This window comes from Bombus affinis, chromosome 14 (assembly GCF_024516045.1).
Source record: "Bombus affinis isolate iyBomAffi1 chromosome 14, iyBomAffi1.2, whole genome shotgun sequence".
Lineage (NCBI taxonomy): Eukaryota > Metazoa > Arthropoda > Insecta > Hymenoptera > Apidae > Bombus > Bombus affinis.
In genome coordinates, this window is record NC_066357.1 from 9,642,102 (window position 1) to 9,664,642 (window position 22,541).

Below are 22,541 nucleotides of genomic sequence, written 5' to 3' on the forward strand. Positions count from 1 at the left end.
TAAGATGTAGATACGGAAAATCGAAGAGTAGCGAACAACATCGAGAGGTATGAACGACACGCTTGATTTCGATGTACTCCGCGTGTAAAATAACAGGAAAATAAGAAAAGCTGCTAAATACGAGATAGTTCTGCTTTCGATTCTTAAAATAATTAACTCGCAGATAATAAACTCGTTTCTCAACTTTCCCTATCATTTATCACAACGCTGAAACATCGTCATTTATCGTAATATCAAAACTGTAAATCTTTAAAAATGATAGAAATTTCTTGTACACGTGCAGCATAGAAATCTCATTTACTGCAAAAGTAAAAGTGCGTATGTAGGCTTGTCTTCACCAGGGACTTGAAAAAAGCCCCGGATAGCAATATTAAGAGAGGTGTTGTGGACGTTCTTAAAGCATAAATCGTCGGGCCATGTCACGGCCGTGATACACTGCGGTATTATCGCTGGCCTAACAATATTTTTCAGCCGTTTGCTCGCATCGGAAAGCGGTCGCTTGGTCAGCTGCTAGCCGGCTATGTATCAATTATACGAAGCTGCATCGTGCACGAATAAATAGAATCGGATTCGTACATGTGGTGGTAAAGTGAGAGTAGCGATGGTGGTGGAGGGCGTGCGATTGCGACTTCGCCACGTCCCGGGTGGTAGTCCGCGAACGCTCGTCCCCTTTCACGGTGAGATTCGACGGATTGGATAGGTCGTACGATAAAACGACCTCGCTGGGACCATTCGGCGATAGATTGACCAATATGATGGATCGACTGCTCGGTTATATCGCTCGGTGACCATCCACGCGTACCCCAACTACCTTCGCGAGTACTGCAAATTAGGATCACCATTAGTGCGGTTAAGCCTAGTATCCCTCATCTCTGAAGCTTCCTACGCGATTATTTGTTGCACGTTACGAAGAGACCAAGAATCTCGAGCGATATTACGTGCTGGCTGGAATCCAAGTGAAATCTTGTACCACGTGCGTATACCGATATGTCAGTTTGCGAATCGTTGCTTCGTATTATTTCGTGGGATATGTTGTTATACCTTTTTTAAACGTATGTACTGCGAATTGTGAAAAGGGTAGAGATAGAAGCCTTTATTTGGTGGGATTTGTGGTTAAGCGAATAAAATTTGCGTTTCCGAATCATACGAGGTAGAAATTCTATAAATAAAATCTTATCTAGTTGTAAAATAACACAGTGAGTACGGAAATATAATGATTTCTGGAAATAGCCGATAAAGTAAATTTTGAAAACTATGAACAAACTGAAGGAAGTTTATTCAGTTTCGTTAATCTAAATACTTTTGTTTGAAATGATTCTCAAAGCAACAGGTACACGCGAAGTAATAATTATGCATCTATTTATATATCTAGAAAAGGAAGCATATCGAACCGGTGATATCGCAATTTCCGTAATCTTCTTAGCAGCTCTAACGAAGTATGAAATCCTACTATAGTCTAAAGGTATGAGTGTGTTATTATAGTGTATTATTATCTACGTCACATGTACATTATAATTTTTCCCTCAACGTGTATATCATCTCTTGAAGAATCGTCGTTACTTTTATCTTCATAGATACGAGTACTTAATTTCTGGCGTTTCATTTACGGGACAAGTAATTTCTACATTAAAGCAAACTGCAAAGGCATTGAAGACCCGAAGAAGCATCTATTACTAGATTGAATTTTGACAAAATCGGTGGTTGCGTTTTTGTAATTACGTTCAACAATGATAAAAGCCTTTCGCTAAATTAACGCAAATATTAACAGAAACGTCCGCGAAATATATTTCCCTTCCTTTTATTTCGTCTCGTTCCGTGTACAATTATTTCCAATTAATGTTCCACGAAGTGTTCACTAACAGAACGGATGAAGCATTTTGTTTCCAGTGACAATAGGAATTATCCCATTGGAAAATTGCATGAAATTTTTCACGTGGTCCTTTCGGCCGCGAATACCGAACAGTCTCGAAAACTCGTTTCGTATTGATTAAACATCACGATGAATGGCCTGATAAGCATTGTATCGCGACATGCACGTTACGTGTTAGGTTCCCTGTCAATAAACGCACGTTCGAACGTTCAACGTTTGCGTATGTCGCAGTGCACAGTTCGTATTGTTCGCCGTTCAATTATTTTATTAGATTTACAGAAATGTTCTATTGGTTTCAAGTAAACACGTACGAAGTTTTTACAAAGAGAATAAACGTTTATCTCTGTGTTACTCTGTAAGGCAATTTCCTTGATTGTCTAGGATCCATTATCATCTTCCAAGTAGTTTTCCAACCGCTATAAGATTGCTCGTTTTTTGTTATTGAAAACTTCTTTATTACTTTTTAAGGTTTTCCCATTTAAAAAGTTTTGGATTACGCTAGATGGACAAGGGAATTTAGGATGAGCTGGACTCTACACACGAGACAGATCACTTACACAATTTCTGAAATATCTGTTATTATCTCCTATCATCGTTATAGAGCGTCTCGGCGATGATGGTCCGAATAAGATGGGAGTGATCCTACACGATAAGATAAGTCGAAAATATAAAATAAATTTTCTTTATTCGAGGCGTCGTCTTCGAAAAACTCGAATCACAAACGGATTGAAATAGATTAACATAATTGAATGTTATGAATTAATATTAAAACATGTGTGAGTGCGAGTGGTGTCAATCATTTTTACGAATTCAATTAACGTACTTTCCTCTTTTAAACGGCTACTTTATTAAGTTAATTAACTCGCTGAAAAGAGGTCGCAAAGTGAAAAAATGTATGGGAACTTTCGACCGATCGTACAAAGGCCGAACAGTTAAGTCAAAGGGAAAGAAAAAAAGAGTAATCACACACACGGTAAATGTTTTAAGTGCACACATGCATTGCCGTTTAAAAGTAGCTAAAATGTTACATCTTATGTGTGCGCGAACTATATTAAAAAGCGAAAGAGGGCTCTAACTTCCTAATTTCTAGAACTAAGCCAGAGAAAATAAGATGGAAATATATTATCGCCGATCGTTATTTGCAAAGACATCCTATAAATTATTTATCTATGTAACGGGGATAACTATTTTCGATGTGCTAAGAAAAGATACAGTTCGTATCGGTTTGAATTTACACAAGAATATATGATAAAAATACGCATACAGTTGGGTAAACAGTAGTCGAAATTTTATATGAGACTGCATATCAGCAAAAGTATGTTGTAAGAAATACAGTATATCATGTGAATGCGTCACGTCTGCGGGCAAATACGATCGATATATCGTGTTTTATCGCCAGTCAGTGCATGGTGTAAAGTTTTCTATGGATATTTGTGGTATTTGTGGTATTTGTAGATTTTTTTGCAAACATTCATATTTACATGAAACCTTTTATTGGTTATTCGTAAAATATATAGACTTTTATGTGAATGTTCGCGACACGTATAAATTTTTTTCTTTTTTTTTTTTGTATATGCATTGGTACACGCGAGGCTATTTGCAATCTGAAAAATTTTTTTGCGAATACTCGCCATGTACCTATATACATTTTTGAATTATTTATTAACAAGCTGTACCATGTAACTTTCCGAGAGAACACATCCGATGCTTGATCTACAATTTTCCTATTCGAAGTGTAGTCATAGTTTTACATAATACAGTAAAAATTATTTATCATACCCTTTGTATAACGAGCCATTTATTTTATTTCGTTATTGTAAATACATATACTACGTTACTTCAAGTAATTAATAGTTTCAACGACAGATTACTAAACTACAGCATATAGCTACTCATTCCAAGGGAACACCAATCTCACCACGTGACCGACCACAGACAGAAATTCAACCGCGCCAAATTTCTTGCCCGTTTCGAGGAGAAACGGCACGCCGCCAGATTCTCCACTTACCGAACAAGAAGTTATCTGCGCAAGGTCGTGAGAACACGTCGAGAACTATGGCCATTAATTACGTGGGAAATAATCGTTCGTCATTTTATTCTCACAACGCGTGATCTACTCGTACGCACACCATACGTGCAATATCTGAATAGGTCGATATTATATGAATCTCATTTTTACAGAGTGTATAGTCACTTTTGACTCAGACGGTATAGAAACGACGACAGACAATTACTCAAAGCGATTCTACTTGAACGACACGCTCGCGTCAAATCCGTGACAGACGTGCAAAGGGCGTCGTATTAATGAACTTGGTTGCGATAGAGCTGGATTCCATGGAACGGCCAACGAAGCTAGCCAGCTTGAAATGACCGGTTGTACGATTGCCCGCATTTCGATTAACCTCTTTCGTTAATGAGGAGAGCCGGTGCGTCGAGATTCGCGTTGAATGTAGCAAGGTCGATTCTCAAATGCTGGAGAATTCTCTCCCTTTGCCCACTAGACCAGACCAAATCTCACGAGTACCTTTTGATTTTCCTAGCATCGATTCACCACCCCTCGTCGAAGAAAGTTTCGCGAGTACCCGCTTACGAGGATCGACGCAAATATACTCGAGAAGATTGCGCAAAATAGTTTCGAATCAGCAAGTATTCGACGAAGTGGCATTGTTTCCCTGTGCATCGTAGAATGCGTGCTCGTCTATCGGCTGTAATTGCGGATACATGTTTCGATCGATAGAAGATAGAAGGATAGTTGGAAACGTGTTCGGTTTTTGGATCATACTGCTTCGGAGAAAGTCTTCCCCTTCTTCCACTTCTACTTCTTCTTTTCTTTTATTTCAGACAACTGCCAAGCGAAGAAGTTCGCACGAAATTAACGAGCACAGAAGAAACCGAAGTTCTTTTATCGTGGGCATCTAAACTTGCGGAAGTGGAAGAGCTGTGGTGTGGAGTTGTATTATTATTTAAGAGTTCACTTTATTCGAATGAAACTACTTTTCGCAGCATATAGATCTTTCTGCATTGTGCCTGACTTGTGATTGTAAAATATACAAAATATAAGAGGAAGTATGAAAAAAGTTATGAATGCATCTCTTTTCTTTTCCAATAGGTACTCGTTTACCAAGTTGGATTTTTTTCTCTCGTAATATATCTGCGTTTTGAAGATAACAATTTTAATTTACAGTGGTTTAAACAACGTAAATGGCTTTAAACGTACGTAAGATAAGCTAGAATTTAGAATTACCGTATTTAAAAATGATAACAAGATCTAACCTGAATATCTGTGAGAAAAAATATCATTGTTAGCCACTAACGAATCGCCGAGACTACGAATTATTAACATTAACGTTAAAGTATTACATCACTTCTCAAATTTTCATTCATACTTTCATTCGTAAAAAGACGTTAAATTTCCGGCAATTAATATTTCCTATCTTCAAATTAAATATTCAAATCAAAGATAAAATCTTCAAATAAAAATATTCCGGACTATTAAAAAGACAGTTATTCTGTCGAAGGAATATTCGTCTTGAAATACGTCACGTTTATTGATAAAAGTCGCGATTTCCAAGCGTTTGGAATCACACTCGATGCCCCAAATCAACGCAGCCTTAAAAACCGTGAAAATAAGTTATACTTCCTTTTCATCTCAGGCGAATGGAATATAGCGATATCACTTTTATCCCGAGAATTCAATACTCTTTTAACCTTTTAACAAGGTTACAAATATGCTATTTATGAAACCGCAGTAACTTGAAAGAGCTGGAGCAAACCTTACACAAAAGCACATACACATTCGCTTGCATTGCAGTATCTGATAATACGTGAGAGCCGAAAAAATGTTGCTTAGTTTATTATTGCAAATATATCATTTATAAGCCTTAGAAATACAGAGAAAAGCATTTTCTCTTGTCATAATTACTTATAAATTTTATTAAACTTCTTTTAACGTTTGCGATAGAAGAAAGATTCTCTTTTGGCTTTTATCTAAAATTTAAACAGTACAAAATTTCGTTAAAAGTCTCCGTTATACATCAATACTTAGATTATCTACCTATATCCGCTTTCTGGAAATTGTTCAGGAGAGTAATTCAATGATACGGGAAGACCGTAATTGTATAATAGCTTGAAAGATAGGATTCTCTTTGGCAAGAATTCTGCATCAGTTGAAGGTAAATCCAATTAAAAATTGATGTTTAATATCGTTATGAGCTTCTTATAAAAAGAGTTAAAATATTATATTCTTTGAAAGGATTTTTCATTTAATACCAAGGGAGACCAATTACATCAGAATAAATGCATAAAAATCGCTTTTTAATTTTATCAGAAGGATCTCCGATAATTGGTTAGAAATGGATATTTCATTCGAGCGAGATAAACAAATTTAAGGGAATGAAGAAGTGTTCTAATAATATTTGAACTGTATATAAAAATAGCAAAAGAAACAAAATTAGTGCGCGAAATTTCTCAAGCTAGAATTTCTACCGAAATTATGGTTCTACAGCTCATCAATTAAAGTCAAGGGATTCTATGTGATAGGATATGGAGAATATCTCTGCCGAATGGCCAAATCGCAATGGTTAACAAAGTTTCATGCAGTGTTGATCAAACCTGTCGCACGAGATTCTAATCTTCTACTGTACACGATTACACGAAGAGGATTTCGAAGTAATTTTCATCCGTGATTAACGATATCTTGATGACAAGCGACACTTGGCTCTAAATTTCACCTATACGTAATAATGTAAATAATAAATGCGATATCTTCTATTTACTTTCAATCGATGCTGAAAGTTCAAAGAACGTATTTTGGATATGCTGCACACGATACGACATAATATTTTTTCATTGGTTTAATAACAGTAGTAACATTTAATTGAATGAAAATGGAATATTATACAATAATCATGAGTTATACAATATAATAGTTGTAAATTATTGGTAGTACTGAAATTAGATGAAATAGGTTAGATAATAATAGGAGCGTAGGGGAATTTTCTCCCCTCCTCTCTCTCTCTCTCTCTCTCTCTCTCTCTCTCTCTCTCTGTCTCACTCACTCTGAGTATTTATTAGATTTCATATGAAATGAGGAATTTCTGCAAAAAAGAATTTATTTGAATGGAAGTCCGTTCCTTGCATTATCGTAATTAGGTAGTGAAAGACAAAAGGGATAATAAATTTTTTTATCATTTACTCAATTCATTTGATTTCATTTGTAATTCTGTTTAATCTAACTAAATTGCATTTATTTGAAGATATTTTTGTGACACAAGGCACCATCTGTTCTAGTTCTTCCGCTTCAAAACGCTACAATATTCGATCGTGTTACGACACTTGCCGTCTACATGTAAATTACATTCTGCATTTACATTCTACAGTTGACCCTATTTATTCGTACGTGATCACACATACCATCGAAATATCAAGAGCTAATATCTCCCATCTATCTCGATTTTGACACCTACGTTGAATACGATGCTCTTATGAAAGCCTCGTGGAACTTTAATTACTTTAGTGGAAGTTGGACTCTGCAAGTAGCATTAAACCGTACACTATAGTAACGCGCAATTAAATTATTTCAGTACGACTGATATTCGTTTACGTTTTCTACAGTATTCTGTAAGTGAAAGTAATAAGTTACTAAACTTTTAACCTGATAAGAATTAGATAAATTACGTGGGCTAAAAAATTTCCAACAATATGAATAGCTAAGATAACACTGTGAGAGAAAAAGTGCGCAGATACAATATAATATTTGGCAAAAATTAAATGTTATGGCGTGTATTAAGTGTTATGGCGACTTCCAGGAAACGATATATAAAATTTACGTGGCAGTCAACGTGTTAAACGACTAGTTTCCTTTTACTTCGGAACAGAGCCAACTTTACAGTGATATCTATTCGACGTTAGAAACAATATACTTTAAGTATCGAACATTCGACGATTTTCCAAATAAATTATTCCGGATTGTATTTTCCGCGAGCTTATTTCCAGCGAGAGTCGGTCAATCTCGAATTCGTCGGCGATCCCTGAAATTGAATTCACACGACGCCAGATATTCATTACGAACCGACTGACCGCGTATATCGCTCGGAAATTTCTCTTTTTTCCATTTCGTTCCTCGATGCACAGATTTTTATGGTAACGACACGATTTTTCGCGTTTTCAACTGTTTCACCGCGTTGCAAATAGTTCGTCATTGGGAATAGACGCTACTCGATGGCGGTGTGAACGTATCGATTTTATCGTCGCCGATGTCCAACGTGGTAGAAAGTATTTTCGTGGTGAAATCATTCTGCGACCTACTTGCGCTTGTACAACCATTTGCGATTTGTCAGCATGCGATGATGTGTCTGCGAGGCAATGCTTTCTTGAACCATGTCAGGTATTGGAGGAACGGTGCGAGCGCGAGCATTGTATCGTCTAGAATGAAAGTATTGTCTGTCGCGGTGGCGCGCAGTAGTATAGGTCAATGATCTAGCGGACGAGACAGCGCTCGAATTGCTTCTAGGAGCGTAATGTTCCGGGAATGAGTAAGTAACATTCGACTATTTTTCCAGTAGATGTTATACGACTTTAATTAATAAAGAAAGTTGATCAACATAATATAATTATGGCATTATAAATAAAATTCGTTTTGACGGACAGATTTCAATTCATACGAGCTTATATTCCGAGATCCAGTCTACATATGGGCCGATTATAGACCAAAGAGAATATACGGAATATGCAAGGTACAGAACCTTTTACAATATTTAATAGATAAAACAATTTTCTTCCTAAGTCCCATTACGTTGGTTATATTAATAAAAATATGAATCTGCATAACTAATCGCGGTCTAATTATAACAGATTTATAATACACAAATTGCTTTATAATAGTTTCATTTATACAACAATCGCTATTTCCTCCTTATATTTTAAATATCTGTTATCTTCCTTGTTATTAAGTTCTCTATGTTCACACTCTGAAACAGCCACTTGCTAAGAGCACGCGTTTTCTTCTCAATTTCTAACATCTCCGCGCCTGTATTCTCTAGAACCCTTTTTCCCTCCACCGTATGAAATCCGTGCAGTGGTTCGATACAAATAAGTAAAGCGGCAACTCTTGTTCATATGCCCTGCGACTTTATACCACTTTATCTTTTGGAGGATTTTCTACGAGTCTCGTTCTGTGTCTCCCGGTATAAGCAAGTTACACGTTCGTAGTAACATACGTCAAATATATGCGAGGAAGAGAGCGCGTACCAGCTGTCGTTGGGCCTCGTTGCCGTTCCCGTCACGTCACTGCTATGTGTTGCCACGATAAATCTGGCATGCCCGAATCTCTCTCCCTCTCTTTCTCTCTCTCTCTCCCTCTCGCGTTATTACTTCGCGCCGTTTCCACCGGGAGCCGGTCGCTGGTTACACGTCGTCTTCCAAACCGCCTTGCCCCCTTTTTTCCTCTTCAGGAGCAACCGTCGCGAGATATTCCTTATTGCCACGCCATTCTCATCGCACGTGCCGCGGCGAGTATTATCGAGATGGGGAACAGAAATTACGGTCCGATATCTTCCTGAATCACAAGGACGTGCGCAAGTTCTGATATAAACGCAGGGATGCGTCCATATTTACGGAATCAGACGTGATTCGGCCAGCAAACGAGGCCACTGCCTCTTGATGCAACTGAGAAGATTGCCTGGTTCGCGTACCGCAATCGTGTTAGGCGTATGTGATTTTTTATTATACGTTTATTTCACTGTTCTTCGCGAACAACGAACACAGAAGTACGTGGCTTAGCTGGACGTTAAATAATTTCAACGTCCACGTTGCTAGTTTCTTCGATTATCGATATTCGACTTAAAGCGGGTTATAAATCCGCGAATTTTTTATATGCGCAACGCGTGACAATTTAATCTTAAAAAATATTGCCAGTTGCGCGAACCGAATGAAAGGTGATTGGAACAAAGAGGACGAAATTTTGGGACTACACATGGCGAATGAGTAGAGAAGAGAATGCGAACAAATAACCGGGAAGAGCATTGCAAACTGAAAGGCGATCTGTCGTTTGTCGGTACATCAAATTCGTTTACACTCCTATAGCGTAAATAAAAGAGTCATTGTCGTCAAATCATTAGCCACTGAATTTCATTCGTGCGTTTAAGCTTGCAGTTACGAAATAAAACGCTGAGATAGAATATTATTGTACAGACACAATACGCGAAAACAAAGATATTCGATGGCCACACGTAGAATATCAAAGCCAACATGCATGACGGGAGAAAATTAAAAAGACAGTTGGTCTGTACCAATATCCGGGATATTGATTAAATAGAAAGGATGGCTGTTTGTGAAACTCCCTACAGAGTAGATATATCGAATGGATTATCTTAATAACAATCCATATCGTATGTCCCACACTTTTCCACTCGAACTTTCCGTAAAAACGTTTGTTCTGACAAAACAATTTAGCCATTAAAGTATTGTATCGTATACAAGCGATTCATGAATACTGAGTTTTCTTTCCGATAATAGAACTTTCTCCACACACAGGAGTATTGTACGTACCCAGAACAGGGGAAACTACTAAGCAGTAACGATTTTGCCATTATTGAAGTACCTCGATAGAAAAAGCAGCATTGAGTTGCCTTTACTGCCAACTAGAATAATTGAACATATTATCCCGTACAATTGCAAGAATGGGCCGAGAGCTGGGATCATCTTACCTAGAAATGATATTTCGAAATAATATATATCAGAGCTTTCTCCTTCGTAGATATTAGACAGAGAAACGAGAGAAGAAGCGTCTTTTATCATTTTTTTAAAGATAAATCAATGACGGTACGTTTTATGAAATCGATGAAAAGTAAATTGAACTGTGTCGATCGTATTAATGACTTTCAAATGTTTTAATTAAACGTGTCTCGATCGATTGATACATAGCAATAAAGGAATATCGGGATACATACGGTAATAGTATTGCTGAAAAACTTCCATTTAAGACCGTAGGCTGTACAACTTTTTAATCTACCTGCGATCTGTCTGCCCTCGAAATCCAGACAGCAAACCGGTCGGAAACAACTCAACTTTGCTGTTCCACGTGTTCATAAGACGATCAAGTTCCAGAAGGAAATTCTCGCCTTACTATCGAGAGAATTCCAGAGATAACGGAGAAATCGCAGTTGATCCTCTTCTTTATTTAAAGGTGCTTACAGAGTTCGAGATGCTAAGCCAACGATCGCCCGCTTCTCGATAATACGAAATTCTCTTCTTTAGTTTCAATTGAATCCCCGTTAAAAAAATGAAGTTGCCGTTATAACGCTTGAAATAAACGAACAATATGGATAGAACAATAGCGAAAAGTCGTACTTCGTTCCATCGAAGTAGTATAAAACATTTTTATGGAACCCAGAGAAGAATTAAAGCTATTAAAAAATAAATGTAAATACAATGCCGGATAAAACAAGGTTTAAAACTAACACGCTATAAATTCTAGTATCTCCCGTACCAAAAATTGTGTACCATATTGACAACATTATATTTATTCATTGCATCTATTGATATAAATCCATTTTGCAAAGTTACGTCTTCTTGTTTTATACACTTTCTTATACGTAAGCTACATTTATGCTAAAATCTGATACTAAATTAACTAAAGTACGCTTTAAGGAACATCGCTCAAAACAACGTTCCAAAAATGTCATTATTATTTCATTTAAGTAGCTTTTCGTCGATAAGATACTTCCTTACATCTACTAGATTCGTTTCTGTTGAGAATTGTGGATCGTAATCGCCGAAATAAATATGTAGGAACACTTACATCGCACGTAGAGATGATAATAAAATAGTTTTGTATTTACTTAATATGTGATTTACTAGATGTTCGTAGATATTCATTGCACGTGTTTCAGCACTCTTCTAGTTTCATCATCTTTCCACCACCTTGCGTACGGAACAGTAACATTCTTCTGTTTTATGAGACGCTGCGCACGCACATACTGCCACGCACAGACATACTCATATATGTGTAACACTACTGCGCGGTTGATCCGGTATAGCACACAAAATTACATATATCTCTGTAGTATCGTGGAGAAAAAGGCCTAAGATATCGGTCGAACCATAAACAATGTCGCGAGAGCCGAGGCGTCGTCGGGTCCATCAATGTGTCCTCGGTCCCTTCAAGCGAATAATTTCGTAGAAAAGGCCTACGTGACCCTGGCCACGGGTGTGTGCGGAACACATACGTGGTGGGGTGAAGAAAGACAAAGGGATGCTAGCCCAGGGGGTATTAGTTAGTTGGGAAATCGTAGAGTGTGAGTTGAGAAGTCAGAGAGAGTGAGTGCAGAAGCCGGAGAGTGTGAGTGGAGGAGCCGGAGAGTATGAATCGGGAAATTGAGAGCCGAATATGATAATAAGACGTACGACGATATTGTAATCAGTTCGTTGTATTGAATATTGCTGGTTAAACTAAAACATCATTACTTGTCCATCCTCTAAGACCCATTAAGTTACTACATCTCAATAATTTCAAATAAGTTCGCCTCATTAAGCTATATATTAATTATTACTAAGAAACTAGCCAGCAAACAAATGACTGCGCGATATATGCATACAGTTAGTTAGAATATACCAGTTATTTCCACAAGATAAAATCGCTCTTTACTCTCACAATGCATGAATGAAGATCCGGGACCGATACTTCGCATCCAGCGGCCTCGTCATTCTGCATAATAATTGCAACAAAACAGTCTGCAGCCTTTTACTGGCGATTCATTGTCGTTTCTAAGCGAACTGATATCGGATTTTTTTTTCTTTTTTATAAGAAACTTGTGGTGGATAATACGCATGGAGAGAAGGCGTGCACACAGTTTCCTTTTTTCATTGGGAATTCATTGAGAATTCTGGAGAAACATCAACCACCGGTATTCATCCGGATGACGATCAGCAGGAATAAGTTCAACACTGAAATTGCCAACCGAGCAGGAAAGCCTGACAAACTTTTGCGCAACTTAGGTAACAAGGCGAGCTCGTCAAACAATCGCGGTGCTAGGCCACAATGAAACCGCGGTATTGCCAATCGGTTGAATTGGGTTTCGGCTCTGGCTTTCGAGTTTCCGTTTGATTGAATCGATAAGGACCGGGTCAGCCGATTAAGTATAGTTAAGACGCGATTTAGATCAATTAGAGGAACGGCTGTAACGTCCGCACAGATGTTGCCCGGAAAAATTTCCTCGATTTATTACTGAACCTCTCACTGGTGGTCATACTTTGGTCTCGTTGAAAAACACTTCGCGTAATACGCTGAAGCCGAGTCGTGAGTTTACATGCAGCAGCAATTGAACTAGCCACGCTAGCTTTTCTGTAGGTACAACGAGCACGAATGCGTTGCAACGATTGCAAGGCCCGTTCGCTGCTTGAAATCGGGAAACATTAAGGATGCAATGTAAACTAACTGCAATGGTAATAGATATAGTAACTGTATTACGTTATTCTAGTTTTAGTATAGAAACCATTGCTAATTGCAAGCTAAGTAAGTTAAGTTTGATTTGCAAATGATGCGAAACTAACGTAAAAACATGCTTACATCGAGAGCTACTTCTAATTAAACCCAATAGGACTCTCGAATATTTTGAGTCTCGTTTAAACCGGGCCAGGGATCTTTCAATGTTTTACGAAAGTCTTCGGCATAAAACAGAAATTTTTTCTAGAAACTAGAAAAATACAACTATGTCGGAAATGTCGAAAGTAACGTAGCAAGATCAATTTAGCGAACGTAAAGATGTTTCAAAGTGATCGGTATAATTTATTAAAAACTGGAATCTAATTTTCAAATGTTTTAGAAAACCGATACGAGGATTCGAAAGCTACCGTACGTTCCAGCTCGTTGCCAAATTCCATTCGCCGTTACACGAAGAGTGGCACCACATCCTCGCTCCCTTGCCTCGGAGGAAACGCGATAAGGGCGCAAAGCCTCCGAGAGCCTAGTTTTCTGAATTAGAAGTCAGACTTGCTCGAAAGCCACGAGACATTACGAGCTTACTTTGAAACACTGGGCTTCCAGTATGGCATAATCAATCGAATATTTGGATATCTACAAATGGATGCTTAAACCGACCGTGATGTAGAATTTGCTTCCATATCATTAGTATTGAATTACGTTATATAATTATGGCAAATCCTTGAATTGATCATTACGATAATTAGTTTATTTTGTACGTCGATTATGATAATTCGGCAATACAATGGAATCTCGATTAACGGAATACCAATTAACTATTACACGATTGATTACGGGCACATCTATCACTGGAAACTTTGGACATGGTCCTTCGTAAGAAAGATTAGAAAGTAGTAATTGAAACAATAAGAGAACTGACTCTCTTTTCTTATTTGATATTTACTTTTTAACAGTATAGCATGACAAACTGACTATGACTAAAAGCTAGTTACGATAAGACCAAAAATATTTATGAGTTATATAAAGTAGGTATAAAGTTATTCGGACACCCTATGCCTTACAATATCTAACCACCATATATATAGATATGACTTGATAGATCCACGTTGAGATATGTCAGGTCACCCAAGGTGAAACGCACAATTTATAACAGCTTTAAGAAGGGAAGAAAAGTCAGATGACACGCGACGAAAAAGCGGAGACAGTGGTCCGATTTCTCGAATACTCAGGCACATAATAGAGCCATAAATTAATAAAACCTTGTTCTTGGTCACTTTGACCTTTCTTAACGCCATAGTGTATTTGCACCTCGTGCAATAATTTACGAATTCCACGAATCGTAGAAAATCGATAAATACTATGGAACATTCGGTTATACGATAGTCGAGAAAAATATACTCAGAGAAGAAAGAAGTTTAATTATAGGTGCATTTCTGACCGGTTAAGTGGAAGAAAATTGTACGTGATGGTATAATAGTGTAATTATTACTAACTATAAATCGCGATACCGCATACACAATGGCGCAATTTCCTCGTCAGACGTTATTCTCAGTTTGATGTACTTCGCGCCTACCATGAAATAGGCCGAGTGAATTCGCACATACGAAGATACTGAACAAGAGTCTGGATGAAGTCAAAGTTTCGCCACCTTCCGCGGAACGATATTATTAAACTTCCGGCAAAGCCGAAAGCGAGCATATTCGCCGGTCTAAGATTGTAATAGGGAACTCTTGGCCTGCGGCTACATCGAGATTTCTTGGCTGGCACGTCCGGAAACTTGGTGAAATTATTCGCGGCAGCGTGACAACCGAATTGATTAGATCTAAACTTCCACTTCCTTTTCGGATGCCGCGTCATATTGCGGTGAACAAATTATCGCAATGGTTACGTGGCAGAACGCGTCGTGGAAAGTTTCAAGCCCTTGCGAAACGAATTGACGAAAAAATTACCGCCTTCAAATTACCGCCGTTCTTCGCTAACTTGTCGACATGCATCGTGAAATTTTTTAAATTGCAAATTTCCAGCTTTTCCACGTATCGCCGCCACTTTTTATCTGATGAAATCGGAATAAAACTCTGCGGCCTAAAAGTTTAGAAAATTCGTCGTTATCGGGGAAGGGTGTTTTTTTTTTTTTTTTTTTTTTTTTTTTTAAGGAAACGAAGAAAGTTAAATTGAATCGAATTAATCAATTAACTTGTACAGATAGTTCGGAAAGTTTTCAGTATAATTAAGGAAAGTAGAATATATAACGTGGTTAATAATAAAATCATATTGTTTCGACTAACTTGGTGTATTAAAAGACAATGCAGAGAAAATACGCATGTGAAGATATGTATACACCATTATACGAAGGAGCCGAAGAAAACAGCGACAAAGATGAAGGCGATGAAAAGCAGATATATTTCACCACATCCTGAATTAATCTACCTACTTTACCAACAACAAGGCATAATAAATTCTGTTTTCAAACGGATCGTAGAAATATTAAAATGTCAAAACTGACATTAACAATGAAACAAGAACATAAAGATCTAAACAAAGTGATCGAAATACTTTTTCTTTCTAGGTGTATCACATTAGACGAGACAGGCAAGGGAATTGTCTAACAAGAAAGAGGGAAACAAGCAAAGCGCAAAGAGCATACGAAACAATGTCTGTTCCGTGCTGTTGACCACACGTGGATGCGCCGGTGCAGTGGTGTAACATCTTCAACGACGCTAGACGACGCAATGAACCTCATTGCGTGCTTCGCCAAATTAAATACCATCTACCTTTTACATAATGTTGGTCCGACTGCACGCGTCTAATGGAACTTGGCACTTTTCTCACTGAGTAAGAATACGTTTCCATTTTTTGGAAACTTCCTTGAATGCAACAAATTGCAATCTGTAATTATTATTATGGTTACATTAAGGATACGTATATACATTGCTAAATTTCTACTGAAAAATTAACGAATATAAGTATGCAAATACAGATACTTTTTGTAATCACTGAATGAGCAATATTAAACAAAAATCTTCTAAAACAGCCAATATTGCGACAGCCAGTAATATTTAAATAATTTGTGCATGTAGCAATATAGTAGTAAATAATAAAATATACTATTTATTATATTTGTACCTGATAGAAATTGTACTTAATGATACATTTTTAATTGCGTGTTCATTAAGATGACTTCGAATGTTCTATAAATATTCGATCAAACGTTCATGTGCAAAACTAAAATACGTTCACCGCGCGGGACAAATAATCAGACTAGTAAACAACAATTAGAATTTGACGACAGTCTTTAGATATTCGAGGACTCGCAGGATGTAATTACTCCGCGCTAAATAAGCCCTGATACGTTATCTCTCGCGTGAAGCAATTTGCGCTTAGTAGATGGGTTTTAATTAAAATCGTAATTTTTGTTTCGTGTAATCGTTGTTACGACTACGCCCCGACGTCGGCTGACGTACGATTAACATCGATGTAAATTCTACTGTATTGCTCGCTAGATGAACGTGCGGTACAAGGACAAACCCTGTGAAAAATGAAATGTACGGGTGCGTGCAAAATAGAAATCGTGACATAGCTGAGCCTCTTTACAGGAAACTTTATAAGGTGGAATGAGACACGAACCGAGCTGATGGATAGTATTCGTAATTTAAATTAATTTCACTAATCGTATGCCAGGTATTGGACAAATTGTGCGTCAAAACCGAACTAATTCAGACTGTACACTATAAAATAGGATTAAAATGTATTTCATAGAAAAATCTAAAGGTCTGTTCCTCCGGTTTCTGAATTCCGCTTTTCTCATTTTTAATAAAGGGAAGGATTAGAGAAATGACATAAAGTCATTGGAAAGTTCATATTCATGATTTGAAAGCAGTAGCTAGAAACCAGTCAATATTGATCAATTGAGTTTAGTTTAAATTAGGATGTAATCAAACTTGTTTCCGATTAAACTTTGTGGCCATTAGATTTTCAATTACTCGAAATCATGAGTAACTACGGGCAAAACAATTTTCGATTAACTTTCGTTCCTCCGTCTGTAGCTTTTTATTTGCTGTCTTTATAAAGGAACAATAATTTGTTTGAAACGCTTTTCTCATCGCTAATGAGTTTATCAAGCGCACGTTTAATTGCAATTATAGTGAGAAACGTCGGATAAATTACCAATGAAATTGCAAAAATAATCGTGGCCGGGCATACACCGTTTAAGCGCGACAGTATTTAGCATAACGTTAATTTAGACGAAGCCTACAGCACGACTGCGTGAAGCAATTATACCAGGGCTAATTAAGATACGCAGATAGTCTAGTAATTTACGAATAATCTCGCGAATATCATTAACGGAAAAGCGAAATGAAATGCACCACTTTTTGCCTGTGATTTCATATTACCATGAATATTTCCATTGATAAGCGATATCGTCAGAGAGTAAAAATTTCGATTCGTTTTGCATAAATGGGGGCAAAAATGTTATCATAATAAATATAATATAAAGATATAATTAAGAGTGTAATTTCCGAGATATTAGTAAAAATTATGAATTACAGCAAAACGAATATCAATTGCAAACACAGAAATGTAATGTTGCAAAATTATTAAAGTTTTGCTTTAATATACACAAAGGAAGTATGTATAATGAAACGAATTGGAATGCCCCTGCATTACACGATGTTACTGAAATATCGAGATATTATTGTTAAAATATTGGAAAAGCAATATGTTTTTGAGGTCACAGAGTTTTTACATATTCCAATAGGCTGTTCTTTTTGTTCCAAAACAGTATTGTATAAATAAAATGAACAATAATCAAATGCGGATATGCATATTTACATTGTTCAACTTCCAAACACAATGCTTAAGTCGCTTCATTTACAAATTTTTGCATAAAGGTATAAATCAACGTGTTATGGGATTAAAATCTTGCTACCAAATATATGGTTGAAAATATGAAAACGATCGAAAGAGATTTAACGTTAAATTTATTACTAACCAATCTAACGATACCAAATATTAAATTTTCTACTTGCCTTCTGATTTAGAGAGATATAAGGTCAAAGTACGTCGAGACAATAAGTTTTCCTCGAAACAAGACATCGAACTGCAGCTTATACAAAAAGAAGTCACGAAGCGATCGAGCTTCTGGACGAAAGTAAATTTTGCTATAAATTATGAAACGAACGTTTTTCGCTCGGCAGAGAAAACAAGATCGCTTAAAGGAAGTACCTTACTAAAACGTGAATTGTAAACGAAGTTAAAAAATTACTCTCGAGGTTAAAGAATTTTAATTATGCGAGTAGTTAAGTTAGTTAGAGTTTCTTACCTCTTCTCCTAGGTCAAAGAATTTTCATCAAATTTTGCATTTTAGATTGAAAACCAAACCGAGTTTCGCGAAAGTTTCATTTGTTGCTTATACTATTCAAAGGATAACGTAGCGTTCTATGCAGCATGCTCTAGTAACGTTTGACTATTTTATTTTACTGAGAGTTTTTAAATCCGAAGCACATATACCACAACTATAGATTGACAGATAATTTAATTTATTTGCAACTTCTTGCTTTGGAAAGTTTCTTTATGATACTTTGTAGTATATATACATGAATATATTTCACAGAATTGTTGCCTTATACCGTATCTAATTCTCTAACAATTAAGAAGAGATAAATGGTACAACAACGTTCAACATTCATAACCCATTTACATAATCTAGTTTAATATATATACTTATGTATAACGTGAAAATCATGTATGAAAAAGAATTATCGCGAATCTCTCTATTTGTAATTTTATAACTAATTTACATTCTGTCAAAAATAATCGACAGGAGAATAGCGTTGCCCATACTGGCCAAAGCATAACTTGTCCACGCGGCACCACGCATACCAGCATCATCACATATACTACATGAATTACTCCCTTTAGCACTTTAAATCACCATGTAGGCATGCAAATTTTATACTAATCATATCAGTAAGCTACTTTTATCAGGAAATCTGTTTGTGTTCATCTATTTTACAAATGAAAGAAAGTTTATTATCATTACAGTTTATTATAGGTAGTAATTCATGTGCAAAAGTATGAGTTACTTCCCACGAAGTACAATAATGAAAGCATAATTCAAGTTATTACCGTTCCCAGGAGGTCATTAGCTGGTTAATAACTACAATTTTCAAAGCATGCACATAGTGATTTCGGATATTCAAAATGTTTCGCTTTATCTCCAAGCGATCGTATATCAATATTTTTCATCTGTATTTTTAACTGAAATCTCTGTGCGTACTCTAATTTATGTGCTTCAGTGGATCCGATAAAATATCTATAATTTGAAAATTGTTAATTTATGGATTGTAATCTTTATCAATTTTCGAATAAAAACGAGTAATTTAGCAATCTTTCATTCCTCGTTCAGCAAAATTTGGTCTAAATATTTCTTGAAAATACACGAAACATTCCATTTATCAATCTAATTTTTAAAACGTTCAGATAACATCGTCCCTTTATTCTCGATTAATGTTTCTAACATCATTATAATAAATGCACTAGCGAATACCTATACATTTATGAGAAATTTCACGATCCATCAACCACACTCATTGTAAATTACAATGAATGAAACGAATCTCCTGGATTCCCATTTCTTTGCTCGCGTTTGTAAAAATACGAATTTGCATAAACACCCTCGGTCTAGTGATAAAAGTTCCAGCCTTTTCAATCGCAACATCTCAATGATCTCCCTGATAAATACTATAAAAATAGCTAGAGACATATTTCTCTCAGTCATCTGATTTGCAAAACCGTATAAACTATCCTGCATCAAACCAAAGTACATACATGCCACGCGTTCACCCGCGCCATTCTTCAAGCGATATCAGCACGAGTGATATCAGTAGTACAAGTGAACCTCTCAACGCCGACGGAAGTTGTATCACGAGACTAGCCAAAGCATGTAACATGCTTCCGATATGATAAAATAAGCGTCGCGATACGCGTACCGGCAGAGGGGGAGGGAGAGAGAGATAAACGAATTGAGCTCGTGTATCCTTGGGATTCGTGACTTCGAATAAAACCAGCGACCATCATCGTGCGGCGATTCTTAACGATCCCGGGTCGAGCAGTGTTTTTGTCCGGCATGTTGCCTAGATACGTTCAAACGCCTAACTTCCGGCTATACATTAACCCCTTAAGGGTGAGACACGAGCACAGCTAACTGTCCAAAATGCAAAAGCCCGTCTGAGACACGAACACTGCTGACTAACCACTTTTTCTATTAATAAATACAATCACGTTATTTATAAAAACACTTGCTTTCTTTTACCTTCTATCTTGCGATTTGCTTCTCATTCTATTAAAAACGTAAGATGTATTATTAGAGTCAGAAAAAGATATATTATTATACAGCCAAGAAGCAATCCCACTGAAGACGAAGCGTGCATTTTTAACCGGTTAGATAAAAAAAAAAAAAAAGATTGTACGCTAATGGGGTTGAAAGTATATACTTATTCATTTCTAGAGCATCACGCTCCTGGATGCAACCCGAGCGCTGCCTCGTCCGCTTGATCATTGTCCTATACTACTGTGCGCCACTGTGAAAGACAATATTTTCATTCCACCCATCACTGTATGCTATTAAATCGCAAATAGTTATACGGGCGTAAGAACCTCCTACTTCATGTTGCGCATCCTATTGCATTAAGAATGTATGGTATAGCATTGGAATTACGAAAGGAATATATTATAACGTTACATAACCAAGAGGAATTCCTTTAAAAACAATATTCTGTTTCTTTGACCGATTACGTCGGAAAATATTAATCCAGTTGCGTTCCTTGAGTCATTTTCCACTGAATCGTGCCTTTCTGTTGAAATATTTCTTGATTTTGAAGAAAATACGAAAGAATCGTTTTATCGATACGAATGAATTTTATTTGAACTTAAAATATTTTATGTCCGTGCTTGTCGGTAGTAAAAATATCGGATATAAATGTTCGAGGAATATAAAAATTGGAATATAACGATTAGAATATAAAAATTCGAGGGCTGCGGCGTGTTAAAAGATTCAGATGGATGCGCCGCGTGAACGCGACTGGCATTAGCGCGATAATCGGAAGCTGGACGACGATCGATTTTATCGGTTCCCGGAAAATAATACGTTAAATCGATCGTGTCTACGCTCCGTAAGACTTTATGGACGTTAATTTTTCTTCGGATATGTATTCCGACGAGTTTCGCATTCGGGGCGAGCACATTCCGTGAAACGCGGAAACATTTTGTCGTTTGTAACTTTAATGATTCGACGGCGGAGCCATTTCGGAAGTTGGATGGAAATTTACGACAGCGCGTCGGATGAAATTGTTAAGGGTTTTATTGGCGTGGGAAAAATGTTGGAATATAAAAGATCGTTTATACGCGAGGTAGCAGTTTTAGATTGGTGGCAAAGGTTGGTCTTTTTATATTTCATAACTGGTATATTTATTAATTAAAATTGTACGTGGGTCGATAAATTAGATACGAAATTGTGTAGAAAGTACAAAGCGTATAAGTTAAACAATTCAAGCATATTGCGAAACAAGTTTTTCATATATCCTCTTGGGAAATGAGATAAACGAATTTATTTTAAACGCTGGTTTTAACCGCTGCCTGTTTAATTCGTTGAAATCCTACGTATTTCTACGTATACTACGCCATGTGCAAAAATATCCACATGTGTGGCGCTTTGACTGTTCAGTTGAATTTTAATCTTCATTTCGAAAGAAAAAACGTATCAAGGTCTACCGGATGCAAATAAAGTATTGTAAAATATCAAGCATTATAAAAAAAACACTATACTTTGCATATTATATATATATATATATTCTTTCGTATTATCTGCACTTTTGTAGTTTCAAGTTTCCTAGAAAGGCGTAAAAACCTGCAGTCTAGTTGTCACCAACGATTCTCAATATCAAGCGGACCACGTCCAGTTGTTTAGGAAGCAATATCTCGTTTCAAAACGGCAGGAAATTGCGCGAACATCGCAGAGGAGGCAATAGAACGGTTTAAAAGTTAACGGGAGAACAGCTCTAATAAAAGCTAGCCAAAAGTATCTTTCTATTACCTGGATTTACGGCGTGGCAGTGGTTGAGGAGCGGCAGCCAACAGAGCAGTAGCACCGCTCTCTGCATCTGAAACAAAAACCGCAGATATTTTTCACAAGACGTTTAATTGCTATTCCGCGGCTCCCGACCATCTTCTAAT

At 36.9% G+C, this 22,541-nt stretch overlaps 2 protein-coding genes across 4 annotated transcripts in view; one reads left to right on the forward strand and one right to left on the reverse strand.

Moving 5' to 3' along the window:
* LOC126924568 (suppressor of lurcher protein 1) overlaps positions 1 to 22,541 on the reverse strand; it is a 530,829-nt gene that overhangs the window by 425,592 nt on the left and 82,696 nt on the right. For all 3 annotated transcript variants that reach the window (XM_050739228.1, XM_050739229.1, XM_050739231.1), the window contains exon 2: positions 22,402 to 22,468. In XM_050739228.1, the coding sequence (XP_050595185.1) occupies positions 22,402 to 22,468 (67 nt within the window). The remainder of the gene's footprint in view (positions 1 to 22,401; positions 22,469 to 22,541) is intronic.
* LOC126924571 (uncharacterized) overlaps positions 16,121 to 22,541 on the forward strand; it is a 131,442-nt gene continuing 125,021 nt past the window's right edge. Inside the window, exon 1 of the mRNA XM_050739244.1 lies at positions 16,121 to 16,142. The gene's annotated coding sequence lies outside the window, so the exon portion shown is untranslated. The remainder of the gene's footprint in view (positions 16,143 to 22,541) is intronic.